This window comes from Trichechus manatus, unplaced genomic scaffold, assembly GCF_000243295.1.
Source record: "Trichechus manatus latirostris isolate Lorelei unplaced genomic scaffold, TriManLat1.0 scaffold00047, whole genome shotgun sequence".
Taxonomy (NCBI): Eukaryota; Metazoa; Chordata; class Mammalia; order Sirenia; family Trichechidae; genus Trichechus; species Trichechus manatus.
Window position 1 is genome coordinate 8,524,313 of NW_004443983.1, and position 22,583 is coordinate 8,546,895.

Consider the following 22,583-nt stretch of genomic DNA (forward strand, 5'->3'; position numbering starts at 1 on the left):
AAAAAAAAAAGGTTGAGAATTTAGAGGGTTAAAATGTTGTGGGGTTGTTAACCAATGTCATAAAACAGCATGTGTGTTACTGTTACATGAGAGACTATCTGTTATGTAAGCCTTCACCTGAAGTACAATAAAATATAAAAAAAAAAAAAAATGATCACGAATACTATGAAACTGTTTTTAAAATGAGGTATCTCTAAATATTGATATTGATTGATTAAGTGAAAAAAGATTCAAAATGTACATATGATATTATCCAGTGTTTGTCTAAAGAAAAATAAAACAACATATGTCAATGCTATAATGAGAACAAAACAAAACAAAAACCCAGAAGAATATACTCCAAGTTTCTGACTAATGTAGGGAGAGAGAGGGTGGCAAGAGAATTAGAATTCATTTACTTTCTATGTAATACTTTCTGTAATGTTTGAATTTTACATAATGAACATGAATTAGAAAAACAATTGAAACAGCACTGCAAATACCTAATACCACTAAAGGTAAGATGGAGCTGGCTAACGATAATAACTTTAAATTCTGCTATGTTAAGTTTACATTTCATAAAACAGAAACACTTGTAATTTTAATGCAGAATTTTACTTTAACTACTTGAACAAGTTACAAATATTTCTTAGGTTTAAACCCATTAGATCTGTAGTTTCTTCTTGAAAAGCAAAAAGTATACTTAATTCCTAGTTAAATTCTCAAGTATCTTTTCATATTTCATGAAATGATATACATAATTGTGAAAACTGTCATCTATAATTCCAATATACAAATATTATTAGTAAGGACATTTAAATAAAAACATTTATTATATTTTATCAAAACTCCCATAATCTCTATTAAATATAAATAAACTGCTATAGTTAAGGCCTAGAGGCAAAAATTACTCCAATATTAAAACAACTGTAACAATCTAAGACATCTGGATAAAGTCTTTGGAATGACTTTATGGAATTTAACTTAATTATAAAAGAAAAATATTATATATTGTTTTCAGATAAAAATCTCATCATGTTTTTAATTATTTAGTTTTACAGACTCAAGTTTTAGGGATTAAGAGTTATACTTCTGTGAAAAGGGTTAGGTCCTACAAGTAAATGACTCTGGTGAGGTTTATGGTCAACCTCTCTCACCACTTAAATTATTAAACCAACCAATACAACCGTAGGAAATCTCAGGCAATTGTGAAAAGCAAATTTATTTGTTCATAGAAAAAATGTACAATTATACTATCTTATCTGAATCGCTATCAAAAGCAAAGTCATTTTACTCTTTTAAATATACTGAAAGTTAAGGAACATAAACAAGAAAAAAGTCATTTCATGCCTTACTTATTCCCCATCTGTCACCCTATGAGTAAAACTTTATGATGATGAAGTAGTTTGATTCTAAACATCCAAATCACATCTGCTGTATCAATTTCATTCTACAGTCAACTTTATAGTATCTGTTGTTATTATTGCTTTTAAATTAGCTACTATGTGCAAAACATTTTGCTAAGTACTTTATACATTATCTCTAAAATACATGTGCCACAAATTTGATATAAAACTACAAAATGGGATAAAATATTTCCTTCTTGTTCTATAAACAACAAATAAGAAACAAACCTGTGTGGTCTTTCCAGAACCAGTTTCTCCCACTATCAAAACTACTTTATTCTCTTTAATTATCTTAACAATTTCTTCTTGTTTCTCAAACACTGGCAGAGATTGCCTGAAAGAATCAAATTCAGATTCTCCTCTTTTCACTGGAATCTGAGGTATACCATTATTGAGTCGTCCACTTGTCTTGCTCATTTCCCGATTTTCTTTGAAAATGAATAAAAGAAAAATTTATGATCAACATTGAAAAACAAGTATAAAAACAAAGATAGTTTCCAATTTTTTCAAATTATTAAGGCTAATTAATTCCTTTTAAGTGTTTCTTCTCTATTCAGTCTACATAAAGTTAGCAAGCAGTGCCTTAAATCCATTGTAATCCTACACTTAATATTTTTACAGAACATGTTACAAATTTCAATATCAATTAAAAGGTTAATTTCTCAACAGTATTTCTGGTGTACAGTGTTTAAAAATGCACAAAAATCAATCATCAATAACCATTAAAAACAATTTTGGTATTCTAAGATGCTCTTCAGGCTTGCTTTAAGTTTCCATCAATAATATCACAGAAAATTAAAATTTTATAGTACAAAACACAGTGTATCCAACTTGTAAAATCTGTTATGTACAATGTGAAAACACAATAAGAAAACGGAAAATACCACGTTTAAAGTTACACACTTAAGATCATGTGCCTAAATAGAATAATATTTGTAAATATAAGGCTCTAATGCTTAACAGACTTCCTAACTGAGCATTCTAGCCAACAATCACATTTAACTAAGCAAGCAGGACTAAAAAAGAGGCACGATGTGTTTTATATTCTTCACATAGCTCAAAATGTTCTCTGTGTGTTTAAAAAAGTTCCTTGATATCTGGGATCCTGCGCTTCCTATATCATGTAGACCTACTCCAACAGACGTGACAATTATGCAAATTATTTCACTATAGGTGAGAAAATAATTTTCTCATTAGGGAAGTTATTTTTCAAATAATAAAATTACAACTTCATTTTATCATCCAAATACATATTTATCTACCTTTGAGCAAATTAATGTACTGAAGACTCTGTCCCGTCTTTTACCAGAAGCTAAAGCCCCAATTCAAAATCTTACTTGTTCATGTGTCATAGCAGTATAATATAGGAAAGTCCAGGCCTTACAGTCAAATCCCAGCAATGCAGCTTATTGGCTAGTTGAGTGGACGTGAACAAATTATGCAACTTCTCGGAGCCCTAGTTTCTTCATCTGTGAAACAGGGGAAATTCTTACCTTGCAAAGGTTGCTATGAGGTCCTATATAACAAAGTGCTTAGTATACTGCCTAGCACACAATCAGTGCTCAATAAATGGTAGCTATCAGTACACTGGAGCCCTGGTGGCACAGTGGTTAAGCTTTCAGCTGCTACCCAAAAAGTCAGCAGTTTAATCCACCAGCTGCTCCCTGGAAACCCTATGGGGCAGTTCCACTCTGTTCTACAGGGTCACTGAGTCAGAATCGACTCGATGGCAACGCATTTGGTTTGGTTTGGTTTATAATATTAAAAAAAAAAAAAAACAACTTTGGTTCAACTCCATGACATGCCTTCACACTGTATTTCATTCCAAAATTTTCACAACTTTTGTTTATTTCTAACAATCTCCATTCAAATTGAGAAATCTTATTTCACCTTAGCTTTTAAAAATAAATCTAAAATGGAAAAAGAACAGTCATCAAATAATAGGATAAAGGAAGCTCCCCAGAAAATACATACCAGCTTCAACTGCAAACACATTTCCTCTTTCTGTTTTAGGCAGAAGTTCTGTACGCTCTTTATTGGTGACAGGAAATCTTTGAATTAGGCTCCTAACAGCATGTTTTGTATTATGAGTCAAATTACAGGTCATCATTGCATGAGCTGTTTCTGATCCATCTTTTTTCTTCACAGTTAGGTATCTATTTGCTCCCTTCCTGAATATTAATAAAAATCATTTATTTACTACATACAGTCAACCTGCTCACATATGATGTAAGCCTACTCAGAAAATGTATCTCAAGCAACACATTTTAAAAAATCAAAATGCTTTGGGATAAGATGCTGAAAGTCCCCTCCAAAAAAATCAGTAAAGAGGTACTTGGTGCTAAAATGGTCACAAGACCATTTTCACTTATAATTTCAAAATGTTGCAAATCCTATTTTAAATCAACAAAAAAGGCTTACTTAACCCAAAAGCATTAAAGTTTGTCTCTAGCAGGCTTCACAGTAGATAAAACATCACCAGTTAACACATGCTGGAAAGCATACAGAGGGAGACAAACCTGAACAAAAGAATCTAGAAATGATAATTAAAAAGTTATAGTTCACTGTCCAGACTATTATGTCCCACTGAATGTTTCCACAGCACGCTGGTAACGTCATACTCCCATGAAGATCTGTTAAGAGAGCCAAGTTAAGTGGTTGGACCAAAAAACCATATATTAGCATTCCTGACAAGTATTTTCGGATGCATATTATTTTTTTTAAATGAACTTTTTCAAAGTTTCTAGCCCTAGCCTTTAATTGTAAGGTAATAATGATTTATAATTTTTCTTAAGTTATGTAATATAGGAGTATTTGTTTCTTCAACTGGCCCAGGATTGACCATGCCTTTTATATAATGTTATCACAGAGGAAGTCCTCAAATGTGTTTTAACTGATTTTTAATAATACATGTCCACAACCTAGCAGCGTAGTATTGGTTAAGGGCTCAGGTTCTGAAGGCATACAGATCTAGGTTTGAATCCCAGCTCTACTACTCCAGCCGTGGGACCCTAAGCAAATTGTGGTTCTGAGTCTAAGATAATAATACAGGTATCCCTGCTTTTCCAAGTTCACTTTACACCTCTTCGCTTTTACAAAAGACCTAGATTAGTGCCTGTTTTCGCTAACCAAAAGAAATCCAAAGAGGATTTTTGCTCTTATGAAAAAAGGCGAAAAATGGAAATAGCATCCAGCGTGTGTTTTGCAGCGAGCCGCACCCTGAGCAGCAAGAGTGGCATCGCCAAGCTCCTTCCCTGGGAACTACACTCAGCATCTCAGCATCAAGCCATCATTGCATTGAACTGTGTCTGTGAGCATCTGTGCTTTATGTCAATTTATTTTGTGTATCCGTTAGCAAGATGTGTCCTAAGGTATCAGAAAAGCCTAAGAGAGCTCGTAAAGGTTTTATGTGTTATTTGGTATGATTTGGTAGGTTACTTTTTGGGTCCAGGAATGCTCAAAAATTTTTCCCATACAAATTAATGGTAATTGTTTCTTTGCTTTAGCCATTTCAGCTCATGAAAAGTTTCATAGGAACACTCTACTTCCGGATAGCGAGGGAAACCTGTAATATCTACCTCGAAGGACTATCATACGATTAAACGAAATAATACATATAAAATACAGTATTTGTTAAAGAGTAAGCTCTAAATAAATGAAAGCTATTATTATAATTAAGGAGCCCCTGAGTGGTGCAAACTGTTGAGTGCTCAGTTAACAACAACAAAAAAAAAACCATTGTCGTTGAGTTGATACCGACTCAGAACAAACCTATAGGACGTAGAACTGCCCCATAGTATTTCCAAGGAGTGGTTGGTGAATTCGAACTGCCAACCTTTTGGTTAGCATCTGAACACTTAACCACTGCACCACCAGGGCTCCGTTACTAACCAAAAAATTGTCTGTTGGAATCCATCCAGAGGCACCTCAGAAGAAAGGCCTGGTAATCTACTTCCAAAAGGTCACAGTCGTTGACCATAGGGGTCGTCATGAGTCAGACCTGACTCAATGGCAACTGGTTTGGTTTAGGTTTATTATTATAATTATAGTCAGAAAAATATCATTTCTTATATTTAAAAAAATTACCCAAAATACTTCATAAATTTTTAACCATTTGTTAATATCACTATCATATTATAGAAATACACAACACAGCTACAAATACAAAGAAAATTACATGTATAATTTTTTAATTTTCCTAATTTTCATTAGGTATTAAACTGTTCAATAATAGCTTCATTGTAAGACTGATACTGAACCTGGAATTAACCTATAAAGTTTATCTATCTAAATCTACTAAATGAGGCCTTCAATTTACTAAGATTTTTATTTTCTAAAAATTCATTACTGACTTCTTCAATGACTTGTAAACTCTCTATGGTGTCATCTATTCCTTACAAGTACTTATTGTTGTTGTTGTGTGCCATGCTTAAGTGACGCCATAGGGATGAAACAATTAAAATAATTATAACCATTTCTCTCCAATACTGTAATACAGAATTATAATTTTATTAAAGTTTGTAAAATACTAATTTGCACTGTTTTATGATTACCTAGAAACTAACAGACCAACCAGTTACCTTTATTTTTTCACTAAACTGAACACAGCTGTTTTCCTGTCATGGTTACTATTGTGGTAAATTTGTTTTCTGTGGCCTTAATGGACTAGAAAGCAACATGGAGGATCAGCCCTATAATATTTCTGTTCTAACTCCTGACAATACCCAGTACATGGCTATGAATTTACCGTGAACATCAAAAATTAACTAAACATTAACTTTGTTTAAATTCTGGCTCTTCTACTTGCTAGCTGTGTGGTCTTGGGAAAATTACTTTACCTCCTCTAAGCTTTAACTGCCTCATCTGTGATACAGGTACCAGATGTTAATAACAGAACCTACCTCATAAGATTGTTGTGAGGATTAAATGATAATCCATTTGAAGCACCTAACATAATGCCTAGTAGAAGAACACTTAACAAATGTTAGCTGCTTTTATGATAATTATTGGAAACCATAGTTCTTTTCCCCAGTGCACATCCAAAAATTCACTAACTAGAGTTCATCACTTTAATGCAACCTTCCAAGGTAGGAGGCAATGGAAGCAATAACCCAAATCTGAAAAGGGGGTTTTCTTGTAGAGTGGAGCCTTCTGATCTAAGTACAGCCCTTGGGTACCTAGTAAGCAGAGACTTCAGCAATCACAGGACAAGAAACCTGTACTTGGAAAACCTACTTTCATATACTTTATGTTTTCTCATTCCACAAGCTTTTATTTGTAAATTCCATTTAAAAGTTTATTTTGTAAATTCCATTCTATCTAACCTGGACTAAGAAGAAGAGGAAAGGGATTTTGTTTTGCTCATGAACAAACCAAAAACTCAGTAAAGTGCGCTCTTAGGACCAAAACACAGGGACCTTAGTTGGGGGAAAAAGTAAACAAACTGTTAAGGAGGTGAAGATTTTGGTTTGGGAAACTTGACTAGAGTTTCAAACAAAATTTTATACTAAAGATCACAAAATGGGTGTATTACTCCAAGAAGAAAACTTTCATTAAAAGATGAGCAATTATAAAAAATAAAACCAAACTAAATTCAATTCTTTAGGAGATGGAAAGCAAAATACAACATGTATGGCTTCATTTTGAAAGAAATGAGGGCAAAAAGGAGAAACTGATGAGAAAGAAATTGCAAATTATCACACAGGAAGCCTGAAAGCTATTTTTAAAAACCTTACAAGAAGCCCCAAATAAATTATACCCGTTGCCATCGAGTCAATTCCAACTCATAGCAACCCTATAGAACATAGCAGAACTGCCCCATAGGGTTTCCAATGCTGTAAATCTTTATGGAACAGACCGCCACATCTTTCTCCCATGGAGCGGCTGGTGGGTTCGAACCTTTCGGTTAGCAGGTGAGTGCTTAACCACTGCTCCATCAGGGCTCCTTAAAATAAACTACAGAGTATCAAAATCTTTATTAAAACAAAAAGATTAACCCTTCATTTACTATATTTAAGAAAATAGGCCTTCAAAGTTTAGGAACTTAGAAAGCTGAAGAATGAGGCAGTGAGAGACTGGAAATAGAACCCAGATTTCCTATCCTTTTCTCCATACCAGGTTGCCTCTCAAATATGTACTGAGGAACTATAATTATCAGGCACAAAAGAAAAATAGCCAAAAATCTAACTTGTAAAGTCCATAAAAAGTAAAGAGCGAAAACGAGAGAGACCCTCAGTGAGATGGACTGACATAATAGCTGCAACAATAGATTCAAAAATACCAACAGTCATGAAGATGACACAGGACCAGGCAACATTTCATTATGGTCACCATGAGCTGAAGCTGACTTGATGGAAATTACCAACAACAACAATATAAGCCAGGAATTTAATGCTGGAGAGTAGAAAAAAAATCTTTGCCCAAGAGTGATCAGAAAAGTCCATGAAATTTATGTCAAGAACAAATTTTCATATAAATGAAAAAAATTAAAGGATTGAGAAGTACATTCAAAGTAATTTAGTTCTCTATATTTTGCTGAGAAAATATACATTTTTTTTTCCTTTAGATTTTCCTGAGAAGACATACTTTCATACCTGTGAAAAGCAGGAAAGGTATTTGAAAATCACAAGGATCATTAGATAAATATTGTTACTTAGCTTGCTCAAAGATGAAAAGGGGAAGGACGGAACTAGGATGTTTCATGAGAAGGTTTGGGAAGCACAGATACTGAGGACTGGATGAGCAGGCAGGGTTGCCTTGCTTCCCTTAGCAACTCCTTCCTTTTCCTTCTCTCTCTCTGGCTCAATGTTTCCTAATCCCTCTCCTTTGTCCTAATAATTTCTTTCTTGCTCTCCCCTTCCTTAAATGTCTGTCCATTCTAGATCATGCCCAAGTGATCATGATACTGAACAAAAGCAGAGGTAGTCAATTCTAAAACAGACTGCTTTTCTAAGAGTCATTTCTAACGGTTATTTCTAACTCAACTGTTTGGAACTCAAAATCACATAAATGATGTAGCTCAGAACTGTGCATTTATAACAGGTGCTTTGTAGTGCAGGTCCACCTCTTATCTGCAATGCTGAAACCAAAAAAGCTATGAAAACTAAAAGTTTTTTCTAAGTTTGCATCAACATAATTTAGCAACAAAATATGATTCAACTGGCATGAAGGTATTTATAGTCTTAATTTATAATCTTAGTGTGAATATTCATACATTTTCCAACAGAAATATTAATGTGATTAAAGGTAACACCAATACCTTATTAGGTGTACTGCATAATATATGGCAAATGCACCATAATCCCTTTCTAAAATCTGAATCTCAAAACTTATTTGGCCCAGGTGTTTTTGCATAAAGGATTTTTATTTTCTAGTACTGTGTTTTACCTACTTCGAGGACTATAATATGAGCATGCTCAAGAACCTAACCAACTACACATTCACCTAAGCTAAATCCCGTGTCAGTCAGTAAACTAGCACCAGGCATTCATATGCAAGACATTCATTTTTCTCAGGATTCTTCTGAAAAAATATACTTTCATCTCAGGACCTTCCTACTCATTCTTACTTAACACATACATAATGTGTGATGTGTGTGTGTGTATGCATATAAAGTTTTATTTTCCCTCTTCCTAACCTAAAAACAGGTAAGCTGAAATTTTATCTTTCTCCTCCTCTGTATCAGGAGGAACATATGGCAATGTCTACAGGCATTTTTGGTTGTCACAACTGGTGTGGTAGATGTTATTGGTACCTAGTGCGTAGAAGCCAGATACGCTGCTGAACATCCTACGATGAAAATGACGGCCCACCGACAAAGAATTCTCCAGCTGCAGGGTAATGAATTACTTAACATGGCCCTTCTAGCCATGGTCTTTGTGACTCACACATAATGACCAAGTGGGACTATGCAAATAAGGTATATGGAACCTGTGATGGCTGGGGTTATGTGTCAACTTGACTAGCCCATTATTCCCAATACTGTATGGTTGTCCTCCATCTTATGTGTTGTGGATCCTGACGTCTACATGTTGATGAGGCAGGACTGGTGTGGGGTGTGTCTTGGGTCCTTGGGTCACAGCCTTGCAAGAGGGTGTGACTCAAGTCCCATCCTTACTCAAGTTATGCCCTTCCCTGGGGTGTGGCCTGCATCTAAGGTATATGTATGGATGCCCTGATGGGGCTCTCTCTCTATCTGGATTCCACGTCCAGTTTATGATTGATTGACCTCTGTTTCTTGGGACTTGAGCCAGAGGCCTGCCATATGACCTGCCAATACTGGGATTCATTGGCCTCTGCAGCCCCATGGGCTGACAGCGCATCATCTGACCTGATCGCCAGCTTCCGAAGCCTTGTGAGCCAGCAACCTGTGGTCTAAACTTCCAGTTTGGGTTTGTCAGTCCCTGCAGGCACATGGGTTGGGAGAAGCCTACACCTGACCCACACAGATTTGGGACTTGCCAACCTCCACAACTGCACGAGCCATTTCCTTTACATGGTTTATGAGATCTGTGAGATGTTGCAGTGAATTAGGGAACCCAAAGACGGGAGGGAGAGTACTGAGGGGAGAGGGAGTAGTTGATGTTAAGATGACAGAGTGGTATAGCAGTGTGGAAAAGTTGGACAATTGGGACATCTTTAACCTCTGCCTCATAGGAACCAGCTTTGTGCTGATCATATAAAAGAAATTATTCGTTTACAAGCCCAAAATGTAATAGTGCCAATACTGAGAAACTCTGTTCTTTATCAATCTCACAATCCCTATTCTCAAAATGAAACAGCTCCACAGAATTCTAGAGTTCTTAAATTTGGATGATTCAAATGACTTATTTCCCTATGGCTCAGTCTCACTCAAAAAACAAAAAACAACAAAATATATATATATATATATGTATATATATATATATATAGTTTCTTCCTGTTCCACTTTAACCATTTCTTATCATTAGATTGTTGACTTGGTAGGAAAGAAAACAATGAATATGTGATCTAAAGCTTGCCATTATAGTACCATTATATCAAAAGAGATAGGTTCTATAAATAACTGTACTTAGCATTTTTGCATTCATTCTTTAAAAAATAGGTATTTGATTTCTATCAAAAAAAAATAATATTTTTCTCAAGCAATCAGCTTCAAGTTTTAAACTATCTTTTCTTACACTTCAAAAACTTAGCTTTTGCTTTTTTTTTTTTTTTTTGCCCCAGGCCTGGGGAGCACAAGAGGAAGACAACTGAATTGGGTACAGACTTGATCAGTTTATCTACATGCAGGTAATTAAGAATGTGAATCTAAAACAGTAATAACTATTTAAATGTAGCCAGAAATATTTCTCTTTTTTTGGAAATAATCTTTTTCTTTTTAAATAAAAAAAGCTATCAGCTTACCCTTTACTTTTAGAAACCAAACCAAGAGACTGACTCAATCGATGAATAAAGGCTCTTTCAGTACTGGTCAAAGAAGAAGGAAATTCCATTTCTATATGGAAAAAGACATGAAATAGTCAGTACCACTTCTGGATAGGCAACTTTCTTTCAAGGTGCTTCAATATACACATACATGCAAAATATGAAATAAAAAAAATTAAATTTATTCCTATCAAATTTATGGTATGTAGATATTAACTCAATAACTACTCAAAGTCTACTAGAATTTTGATATTAATAAAATTTCATCTATGTATTAAACCTAAATGTGATAAAGGACTCTGATGTTCATCAAAAAGGACTCTTACTTGTGCTGTAATCTTGACTTGGTATAGGTATAATGACATATTTTACTATCTTAGTCCTCACTTGTTTAACAAAATATTTATTTTCCTCAATGATGAGGTATGCTCAAGCATTATGAAAGCTCAACATCAAACTCAAGTTGCTTTGCTTTTGAAACTTCAGAGAATTCATATTTCAATATTTCAGTCTGAATTTCGTAGTTATATATTGCTGAGGTCTTACATTTGTTTGATGTAAGTTCAGAATCACTCTGTTCAGGTCATTCCGTTTTGGACTGTAAGGTTCCAGAGGTAAGGGGTCCCCTATTTAACCCAGCAACTGGGAATGAGCACTCAATATACACTGTACAGATCACCACAGGTTGGCTGCTGGTTCTGCATTCTGCGACCCAAGACAAGTAGCTTTATAACCTTAAGAGGTGTGGTAGACGCTTTGTATGCCAAAACAAGTTTGACTTTTTAAACTATTCAGTGTAATGCTTCTAGGATTTGAACAAAGCACTACACACTGCCAGTGCGTTGATTAATGTATGATTTTCTTCTACCCTTCTACTTACCTTAAACATGACTCTGTTAAGGCTACCATCTTTTACTTTAAAAAAATAAAAAAAGATATCAAATACCTAAAAAACCGCGGCTTAGCTTCTCCCGGTAGAAAGAAATGCCTCCCACAAAGGTAACTGACCTTTTTAACTTCTGACGCCAGGCAAGTGCCCCGTAACCCTACCAATGCGCAGGAGGTTGTTCGGTTCTCCACATCCCACCCATGGCGAACCACCGCGGTCCCAGCCCCCGTCCCGCTTCCGAGGCAGCAGAAGTAGGGACGTCGCCGGCTTACTCGGGTGGGTTAGGGTTGGCGGCCCAAGTCCTCTCTCCCTGTGAGGCTGGAGGGGGCAGCCCGCTCACTCTGGGGGTCCAAGTTCGGGGGGACGCCAGCCAGCAGGGTCCCTGTCAGGAACCTCACCTCTCTGGTCCCCGTATCGGAATCGCTCCAGGGCGATATTGACTGCGATCTTCACCTCCTCGTCGATACGAATGTCCTTCAGCCCCTTAGCCCGGCCACCGCCCCCGAGGCCACACTGCGCTGGGCCGCCCCCTCCGCCGCCGCTGCCGCCGCCTCCACCGCCGGGAGCTGGAGGCCGCGGAGAGACGCTACTCGGCCTGGACATGGTCCTGAGGAGAGATGTTCTCTCGGCGGGAGAGCGGCCCAGGCCTGAAGGCTGGCGGCCAATGCCAGGGGCAGTGGTCCTCGAAGGCCACTGCTGGGACCTGACGGGTCTGCAGGCAGCCTGTGCCGGGTCGGAGTCACCGCAAAGCCTCCCAGTCACCAGAAGAGGCGAGGAAACGCCGTCGCCACTAGATCCCCGGCGAGATCGAAAGCGCAGGCGTGGTGACGTCACCAGGGCCGCCGGCGTGGGTGACCTCAGCTGGTCTGCTGCGTCTCGCCACGCCGCCGCTGTATACCAAGCCGGTATTCTGCGTCGTCTCTCTCCTTTCTCTCACGAAGGAGTCTCGTTCATTCTTTTATTGTCCCTCATTTGGTTAAAACCTTTATTAAGTCACTAAATAAGCAAGTGTGGGCTCCTGCTATGTGCCTGGCACTATATGCTAGTCCCTTGATACACTTTGGGGAACAAGATAGACAAGGTCCCTGACCTTGTGGGATTTATATTCTAGTATGTGTAGAGTTGCCAGATTTAGCAAATAAAGATACAGGATACCCAGTTAATTTGAATTTTAGATAACAAGGAATTTTTTTTTTATCCTAAGAATTTCCCATGCAATATTTTGGACATATACTAAAAAATTATTTATTGTTTATCTGAAATTCATATTTAGCTGGTCATCTGTATTTTGTCTGGCAACCTAAGTGGAGAGGAGAGGCAACAAAGAAATATGGTAGATGATTAAAAGATAGTGATAAGTGCTATATAATGTGATGGAATGGGACCCTTTAATTTGAAAGATCAGAGAACGGTAAGAGAACTTTTACTTGCTTGTATACAGTCCCACTAACTAAACCTGATCCTAGCCATCATAGCTGCTTCCTATCATCCAATCTCCAGAAAGCAACCAGAATGATCTTTTAAATATATAAATTAGTTAGGATTACACCCCTATCAAAGCCCTCCAATGGCTCCTCATTGCAACTAGAACAAACCCTCAATTCCTTATTATGAACGTAAGTGATTGGTCCTGACTATCTTCATGATCTCATCTCCCACCACTTTCACCCTCACTTTAAATTCTCAGAAGTAATAATATTTTTCTGTCTTTCGAACATGTCGAGTTTGTTACCATCTGAGTTTATACTTGCATAGTTTCCTACTGCACAGGAGTCTTCCAGAACTTCACATGGACATTTGTTCCTCATCATCTAACATAGGATCTCATCCTTTACCTAGACAGGCTCTCTCACCTCAATCTGTTATCATTTGCAACTGTTTGAAAATATTTTATTTATTATTTGCTCTTAGCACTAGAATATAAGCTCCTCAAGAGCAAGGACCTTGTTTATTTTGTTTGTCATTGTTTCATCCACACCTAGAACTATAGGCATGCAATAAATATGTATTAGTTGGCCATATTTTAGAATCTGGAATTAGAATTGGTCATCTCTGCCCTCAGAAAACTTTAATCATAATCTTTAAACTACTAGTATCTTTGGCTGACTACTAGAAACAGTAGTGAACAAGCAGAAATAGGTCCTCATCATCACCGTGGCATGGTCACTTCGATCATTTAGGTTGTGTGTTAACTTGGCTGGGCCATGATTCTTGATGGCTTGGCAGTTATGATGTAATTTGGCAGTTGTATAATGATGTGATCGCCTCCATGATGAGATTTGATGTAATATGATAACCTCCATGATGGGATCTGCTGTGAGTAGCCAATCAGTTGAAAGGGAGTTTCCTTGGGGGTGTGGCCCACATCCAATATAAGTGGACTTTCTGACAAGGCTAGTGTGCTTTTGCTCACACTGGATCCTGCAGCTGTCTCCTGTACCTCTGACTTCTGGTTCTAGGGGACTTGAGTTAGCAACTTACCTCCCGTCTTGCCTACCCATCTTTGGATTCGTCAGTCTTCACAGCTTATGAGCCAGAGCCCTGCTGTCTGACTTGCCAGTCTTAGTTTTGCCACCCCCTGTGGCTATGTGAATCAGGAGAAGCATCCAGCCTGATCCATGTTCCAGCCTCTACAACCATATAAGCCATTTCCTTAATATAACTCTTTCTCTATGTATGTATGTATATACTTTACTGGTTTTGCTTGTCTAGAGAACCCAGCCTAAGACAGTCACCAATGAACTGGGTGAACATTTACTGCTACTTTGATCTCAATATATCATAATTTCCTTAGCTGTGCAATAATAAAACCTTTCCCAGGGACACTGTCTTTATTTTCCCTAATCTCCACATGAAGTAGTTCTATTACTATATAAACCATATGAAGTACCCAGTTCTACTAAAAACCATATGAAGTAGTTCTATTACCCATGACACAAATGAGGAAACTGAGACTAAATGAGATTTAAAAACTGGCCCAACATCATGCTGTTGGTCATTACTGGGGTAGGGATGGAAACCAGACCAGCAAATCATGAAAGGCAGCTTCATTCTAAGATAAAACATAGAAAGTGCATGATATCTAGATGCATCAAATATATTATGATAAAACTGAAAACACTTTTCATGGGGTCAGACACATTGCTGCCAATCACACTCCATCACTTCTTAGTTCCCCATCATTTATTAGCTTTGTAGGTTGAGCTACTTAATTAGCCCCCGTGAGCTTCAATTTTCTCATTCTCAAATGGAAATATTTAAGACTCATTTTATAGCGCTGATATGAATAACACATATGTGAACTACGTAGCAGTCATTAAGTATTGAAATGCCTAAATGTTTGTATCCCTAGTGTGTAGCAATAGTATGGAACATGTTTGAAATAAAAGAGAATAATGACTTGCCTAAAGTTACGTAGCAATAAGATACAAGGTTGGTCAAATTCTACATTCTCTAATATTTTTGTATACCCATAGAACTTTCTAGGTGCTTAGAGTGTGTGGTAGATTAATTACTTTTGTGTGTGGCCTTTCTAGCCATGGTCTAGTAAAGGTAACTGCGTGATAGGGTAACTGTGGCCTACCAAGGGGATCGGTCAGTCTTGCCCTATAAAAGAGCCAATTCCAGAGCAAAGGTAGGAGCCCACCACCACCAAGGAAGGCTAGATCAGCAGGAGAGACCTGGCAGCAGGAGATGGTGTGGTGGGCTTCCCAGCCCACAGAGAGAGAAAGCTGAGTGCCTTTGGGCAGAGGCCTAGGGCCAGGGAGAAGCATGCCTGCGAGCACAGCTGGGGAGAGGCTGTCCGGATGGAAGAACTGTATCCTGAGTATTCCTGAGCCTGAACTGTAACTATTACTCTCCAATAAACCCTATAACCATGAACGTGGTTTGTGAGTTCTGTGTGGCCATTGCAATGAATAATCGAACCCAGCAGAGAAGTAGCGAGTGCTGTGGGAGGGACGATTGATGTCAGAATTAGTAAAGATAGCAGAGGGAGGAGGCAAGTCTGACCTCCGCCTCACGGGAATCAGCCTTGGGCTGTTGATCTTGACTCTCCTTACCCCTTGTGAGGTTAGAGGAGGTCAGACACTGCCCCCATGATGTTTTTACAGAGCGGAACATTGTAATTTTACTTTTTACATGTGTTTCAGAGAAAAATTAAAGGTAGGGAGGTATAAAATATTTACAAAGGATTTCAAGTTATCTTTGTTTTTACTATTTTATAGTTGTGTGGTCTAAAGCAAGGTATTTAACTTTCCTATGCTTTTGTTTCCCCATTAGTAAAATGTAGATGATGAAACACCTTCATCACAGAGTTGTTATGGGGATTAAAGTATCTTAAATTACCTTTATGCAGATAAAGTGCTTAGCACAGTTCCAGGCTCATCCTTCACATTCAGTACTGGTTAAGATGCTTTGGCTTCAAGTAACAGAAAATCCAAGCCAAAAAAGGCCCCCAAATAAGGACATTTATCATCCAACATAACAAGAATGCACACAAATGTTTATAGCAGCTTTATTTGTAATAGCCAAAAACTAGAAACAACCCAATGTCCTTCAACTGGTGAATGGTTAAACAAACTATGATATACCCATATGATGGAATATATTCGGTACTAATTGTTGTTAGTGCTATATTCAGAACAAACTATTGATACATGCAACAACTTGGATGGATCTCAAGGAAATTATGTTGAGTGAGACAAAATCCAATCTCAAAAGATTACATACAAAATGATTCCATTTATTTAACATTCTTGAAATGCCAAAATTATAGAGATGGAGAACAAATTAGTGGTTGCCAAGAGTTAGGGAAGAGGAGGAAAGGAGGGCAGTGACAATGGCTAAAAAGGGTAACACGAGGGAGCCTTGTGATGGAACTGTTTTATACGTGATAAAGTTGCATAGAACTAAATACACACACACACACACAAATGAGTGCAGGTCAAACTGGTGAAATCTGGATAAGGTTTGTGGATTGTATCAGTATCAATTTTCTGATTGTGATTTTGTACTACAGTTACCTCATACCACCAAGAAAGAAGCACCAGGAGCAGAGCGTGTCCTTTGGACCCAGGCTCCCTGCACTGAGAAGCTCCTAGACAAGGGGAAGATTGATGACAAGGACCTTCCCCCAGAACCGACAGAGAGAAAGCCTTTCCCTGGAGCTAACACCCTGAATTCAGACTTCTAGCCTCCTAGACTGTGAGAGAATAAATCTCTGTTTGTTAAAGCCATCCACTTGTGGTATTTCTGTTATATTAGTACTAGATGACTAAGACACAGCAGTTCTGGGCTGGAACTTTACTGGAATCTGAGTAAGGCACCAAACAGTTCTCCTACAAATATGTTCACAGAAAACAGAGAAAAAAAGATTACCTTTTGACTTTTGATTTTCAAAAGCCTACAGTCTGGGAGAAACGTAAATAATACAGGACAATAGATTTGGGAGAAAAACAAATTCAAGGCTAGACTTCCCACTACTAAGGTTAGAAAATAATTTTTCAGACTTGAGGGAGGAGGAAGTTATGTTCTTACATACCAGTGAGTCAGTAAAAAACTATCCTGAGCCCTGCTCCTCAATCCCCTATAGGGAAACAAAACAAAAGTCTCAGGTGGTTTGGGAGATCCAAGAACATATGACCTATGCCACTTTCCCAGGTATAGGCCTAGAGAGGCAGGTAAGGAAAGAACAGTGGCACAGTGTGTCTAGGCAGGTGGGGCTCAGTGTGATGTACAGCAGCAGAATAATTCCTGGTGCCAAAGAGGGGTCCAGAAAGGACAGAGAGATAAACCAGACCTGAAGGAGTTTTGCAGTTGGAAATAAGCAATGAATGACTCAGCAGTGACCTGTTGCTTGATGACCAACGATCAGAAACCCTTTCCCACACCTTCTGATGCATTGACACTCCATAGGTCCTCCAGAACTGAGTTGCAAGCCCGGAGGAAGGACTAGGGAACCCCTGAATTAATTGAGATTAGGTTGATTACGTATAAATTAAGTCCTGTGCGTCTGAATCTGTCACATGAAATTTGTCCCTACTACCTGAGGTTCAAGTAATTTTAAAATTTCTTCCATCTTTCTGTCTTTCTGTCCATCCGTCTGTCTGTCTGTCCGTCTTTCCATCCATCCATCCATGCACATACACACACACGTACACACAAATATATATATCCAAAAATGCAGATTTTGCTGAACTCTGTACAGTATATGTATCTACCTATACAGTAATCAGTTTTAAATGTGTATTAATAGGTTAGCCACAAGGTGGTACTAGAAAGCTATTTTGCTTTTGTTCTAGGTCTTGAATGTCATTGATTTTAACATGCAACTTCTGTGAACTAGTGCAGAAGGAATCATACTAAAAATTGAGAAGACAGCTATTGGGTTCATGTGAGACATTGACCATATTGAAAAATCATAAAACTAGACTCCTCTGGGAGATGCTATCAACTAGTTTGTATTCTTCTTTTTCTTATCCACTATAGTGAGCCCTGGTGGTGCAGTTGTTAAGAGCTATGGCTGCTAACCAAAAGGTCAGCAGTTCAAATCCACTAGCCACTCCCTGGAAACCCTATGGGGCAGTTCTACTCTGTCCTATAGGATGGCTATGAGTTGGAATTGACTTGATGGCAACAGGCTTGGTATTTTGGGGGGGGCAGGGGCTTTTGATAGTGTCATCATAGGATATCCCAATCATTATATAAAACATCAAACACTAATATAACCAACACCCATAAAGAAAAATATAGCCATAGTCTCTTAGGTCTTAGAGTTTAAAATTTTAAATGGGTATTTATGAAGACTGTGGCTCAAAAATACCTAGAATACCCTTAAATTATTTCCCAAACACTAAATCTCAGCCCCCAAAATGTGACTGCAATAGGTCAGTAAATACAGTGTATATTTTTAGAGCATTTGTTCTCTCATGCTGAGCATGACTGAGGAGAGAAGAAAAACCATCTTAGACTTGACGGGTTTATTGTTGTTGTTTTGTTTTTTTAAGGAGATGGAATTTTGAAGAGATGCATAGTAGAAAGAGAAGAGGATTGGAGAAGCTCACATAGAACTTTCTAAGCAAGGGGGATGGTATATAAGAGATGGTACCATGTTACAACCCTGAAAACCATTCAAAGGGAGCATAGAAAGGCAGGTTGAAAGGCTCAAGCAAGAAAGCAGTAGCACTAGGTCATCAATATGAGTCTCATCTATGGTCTGATGGACGAGGAAATTTGTCTTACTGAGAAGCGGAGCCACTATATGATTTTGAAGATGGGAGTGATGTGAATATGTCAGCTGGCATATGTCCTTGTAGAATTGTAAGGAAATGATGCTGTTAGGATTCCAGTTAAGAGTCAGCCCACCACCACCACCATCCCCCCCCCCTTTTTTTTTTTATTGTGCTTTAGGTGAAAGTTTACAGCTCAAGTTAGTTTCTCATACAAAAATTTATACACACATGGTTATGTGACCCCAGTTGTTATCCCTATAATGTGACTACACATTCCTCGTTTCCACCCCAGATTTCCCGTGTCCATTCAGCCAGCTCCTATCCCTTCCTGCCTTCTCATCTCGCCTCTGTACAGGAGCTGCCCATTTAGTCTCATGTGTCTACTTGAACTAAGAAGCACACTCTTCACAAGTATCGTTTTATGTCTTATAGTCCAGTCTATTTGTTGTCTAAAGAGTTGGCTTCAAGAATGGTTTTAGTTCTGGGTTAACAGAGAGTCCAGGGACCATGTCTTCTGGGGTTCCTCCAGTCTCAGTCAGACCATTAAGTCTGATCTTTTTACTAGAATTTGGGTTCTGCACCCCACTTTTCTCCTGCTCTGTCAGGGACTCTCTGTTGTGTTCCCTGTCAGGGCAGTCATTGGTGGTAGCCGGGCACCATCTGGTTCTTCTGATCTCAGGCTGATGGAGTCTCTGGTTTATGTAGCCCCTTTTGTCTCTTGGGCTAGTATTTTCCTTGTGTTTTTGGTGTTCTTCCTTCTCCTTTGCTCCAGGTGATTTGGGACCAATTGATGCATCTTAGATGGAAGAGTAGGCTCACTCTTGACAACTTTTCCTGCCAGAGGAGAGAAATGGAACTGGCCAGCCTTCTTGGTCCACTCTGGACACCACCTGGAACTGAGAAGGGGAGAAGGAGGAACAGAAATAAAATGTGTTCTTCACTGATCATCCCGAGTATGATGAATAGAAGATGAGTGAAATGGAGAGGAATAAAAGAAGTGCCTCAAGCCATTCCTGATTTTAAAAAAAAGGAAAGACATCAAGGCTAAGAGGGTCAGGGTAATTTTCTTGCTTACAGTACCAGATTATACACTCTTTTTATATTGTAGCCCAGAAAAACATAAATGTATAAATGAAAAAGTTTTATGAAACAATATCCAAGCCTTCTATGTGAAAAGGAGCTCCGGTGGTACAATGGTTAAGCACTCGGCTACTAACCAGAAGGTCGGTAGTTCAAACTCACCAGCAGCTCCATGGAAGAAAATACCTGGCCGTCTGCTCTCATACAGATTACAGCCTAGAAAACCCTATGGGCAGTTCTTCTGTGTCTTATAGGGTCGCTATGAGTTGGAATCGACTTGATGGCGTATAACAACAACATTATGTAAGATAAATTTAAATATTTTGTAGTTCTCCAATTAATTGTTTAAAAAGCTGGTCGCCACTCACTAAAATGATTTTACAATCCACTAATGAGTTGCAGCCTGCCGTTTGAAAACCACTGGCTAAGACCTTTGCGTCTGCTGTAGGAATGAAGCCTTCTCTCCAGGCTCCTGACCTCACCATTTCTTTCACTGAGGATCAGATCAGCTGATCCTTGGCAGAGTATGGTCGCTCAGCTTAAATTCAGGATACCTAGGCTCTTTACAAGGAGCACTGGTGGTGCAATGGTTAAAGAGATCAACTGCTAATCGAAAGGTTGGCAGTTTGAAACCACCAGCCACTCTGCGAGAGAAAGATGTGGCAGTTTGCTTCCATAGAGATTTACGGACCCCTATGGGGTCTCAATGAGTCAGAATTGACTCGATGGCAGTGGATTTGGTTTGGTTTGGTTTAGGCTGTTTACAAGACGTGGTATTTAGCTAGGGATTATTTTAAGTCAACCAATACCAAGCACCTGGCTCCTCTTCACAGCCAGCCCAACCCACCATAGCTGAGGTATAGATGGCTGGAGAGCCAGTCATCATCTGAGGTAATGGGAGACTGATGATAACGTATAGACATGCACACACTCATCCTGACCCAAGTATTCTCTATTGCCTTTGCCATACTCTTCAGCTTCAAGAAGAAATGCAAGCCCCTTGACTATAGGAAGTCATGTTGTGCAAAGAAAATACCAGGCCCAGTCTCCAGAGATTTGAATCTAACTACTGTACAGGTAACCTCTTGTATCTGAACTCAGAAAAAAAAAAAAAAGAAAACATTTTAAAAAAAGAAGGTTCTGATAATATCAGCAACCCAACAATAAAGGCTCTGGAAAGATCATGATGTACAGCCTAACCCTGTCTTATAATAAAAATAATAGCTCAGTTTCATTGGGCTGTTTTCAGTGAGCCAAATACTTAGCTTCTCATGCATTATCTCCTGGAATTTTCACAATATCCCTATGAAGTAAGTAATACCGTACACCCATTTTATAGATAAAGAAGCTGAAACTCTGACACGTTAAGTAATTTGTCCCAGGTCACCTGGGAAGTAATTAGCATAGACAGGATTTGAACTCAAGCTGTTTGACTCCATGTGGACCCGAATATGAACCACTCAATCTCCCTTCAAGAAATGATTTGTTGAGAACCCAGATGTAAATCCATCCACCTATGGTCACCTGATCTTCGACAAGGGCCCAAAGTACATCAAATGGGGAAAAGACAGTCTTTTTAACAAATGGTGCTGGCAAAATTAGATGCCCATCTGCAAAAAAATGAAACAGGACCCATACCTCACACCATATACAAAAACTAATTCAAAATGGATCAAAGACCTAAATATAAAGCCAAAAACGATGAAGTTCATAAAAGAAAAAATAGGATCAACGTTAGAGGCCCTAATACACGGCATTAACAGGATACAAACCATAACCAACAACACAAACTCCAGAAGATAAGCTGGATAACTGGAATCTTCTAAAAATCAAACACTCATGCTCACCAAAAGACTTCACCAAAAGAGTAAAAAGAGAACCTACAGACTGGGAAAACATTTTTGGACAGTACAAGTCAGACAAAGTTCTAATCTCTAAAATCTACAAGAAAACTCAATACCTCTACAACAAAAAGACAAATAATCCTATTAAAAAATGGGCAAACAAAATGAACTGACACTTCACCAAAGAAGACATTCAAGCGGCCAACAGACACATGAGGAAATGCTCACGATCACTAGCCATTAGAGAAATGCAAATTAAAGCCACAGTGAGGTACCATCTCACCCCAGCATTACTGGCATGAATCAAAAATCTGGAAATAACAAATGTTGGAGAGGCTGCAGGGAGATAGGAACTCTTATGCACTGCTGGTGGGAATGCAAAATGATACAACCATTTTGGAAAATGACATGGCAATTCCTTAGAAAGCTAAAAATAGAAATACCATACTATCCAGCAATCCCACTCCTAGCAATATATCCTAGAGAAATAAGAGCCGTCACGTGAATAGACATATGCACACCTATCACATGAACAGACATATGCACCCACGTTCATTGCAGCATTGTTCACAATAGCAAAAAGATGGAAACAACCTAGATGCCCATCAACAGATGAATGGATAAACAAACTATGGTACATACACGCAATGGAGTAGTATGCAACAATAAAGAAGAATGATGAATCTGTGAAGCATCTCATAACATGGATGAAATTGGAGGACATTATGCTGAGTGAAATAAGTCAGTC

General features: G+C 38.3%; 1 protein-coding gene across 8 annotated transcripts in view; it reads right to left on the minus strand.

Moving 5' to 3' along the window:
- The window catches only part of YTHDC2 (YTH N6-methyladenosine RNA binding protein C2), an 80,019-nt gene extending 67,542 nt beyond the window's left edge, over positions 1-12,477 (minus strand). For 5 of the 8 annotated variants that reach the window (XR_002824224.1, XM_004376985.2, XM_023731961.1 and 2 more), the window contains exons 1-4: positions 12,078-12,477; positions 10,770-10,860; positions 3,360-3,556; positions 1,614-1,813 (exon numbers count right to left, since the gene is read on the minus strand). Coding sequence is in view for 7 of the 8 variants with exons in the window: in XM_004376985.2 (XP_004377042.1) it covers positions 1,614-1,813; positions 3,360-3,556; positions 10,770-10,860; positions 12,078-12,282 (693 nt within the window). In the remaining variant the exon portion in view is untranslated. Of the gene's footprint in view, positions 1-1,613; positions 1,814-2,722; positions 3,027-3,359; positions 3,557-10,769; positions 10,861-11,798; positions 11,984-12,077 lie in introns of those variants that run through there. The other 3 variants (XM_023731962.1, XM_023731963.1, XM_023731964.1) reach the window with 3 other exon arrangements.
- Between the last annotated feature and the right edge of the window lie 10,106 nt (positions 12,478-22,583).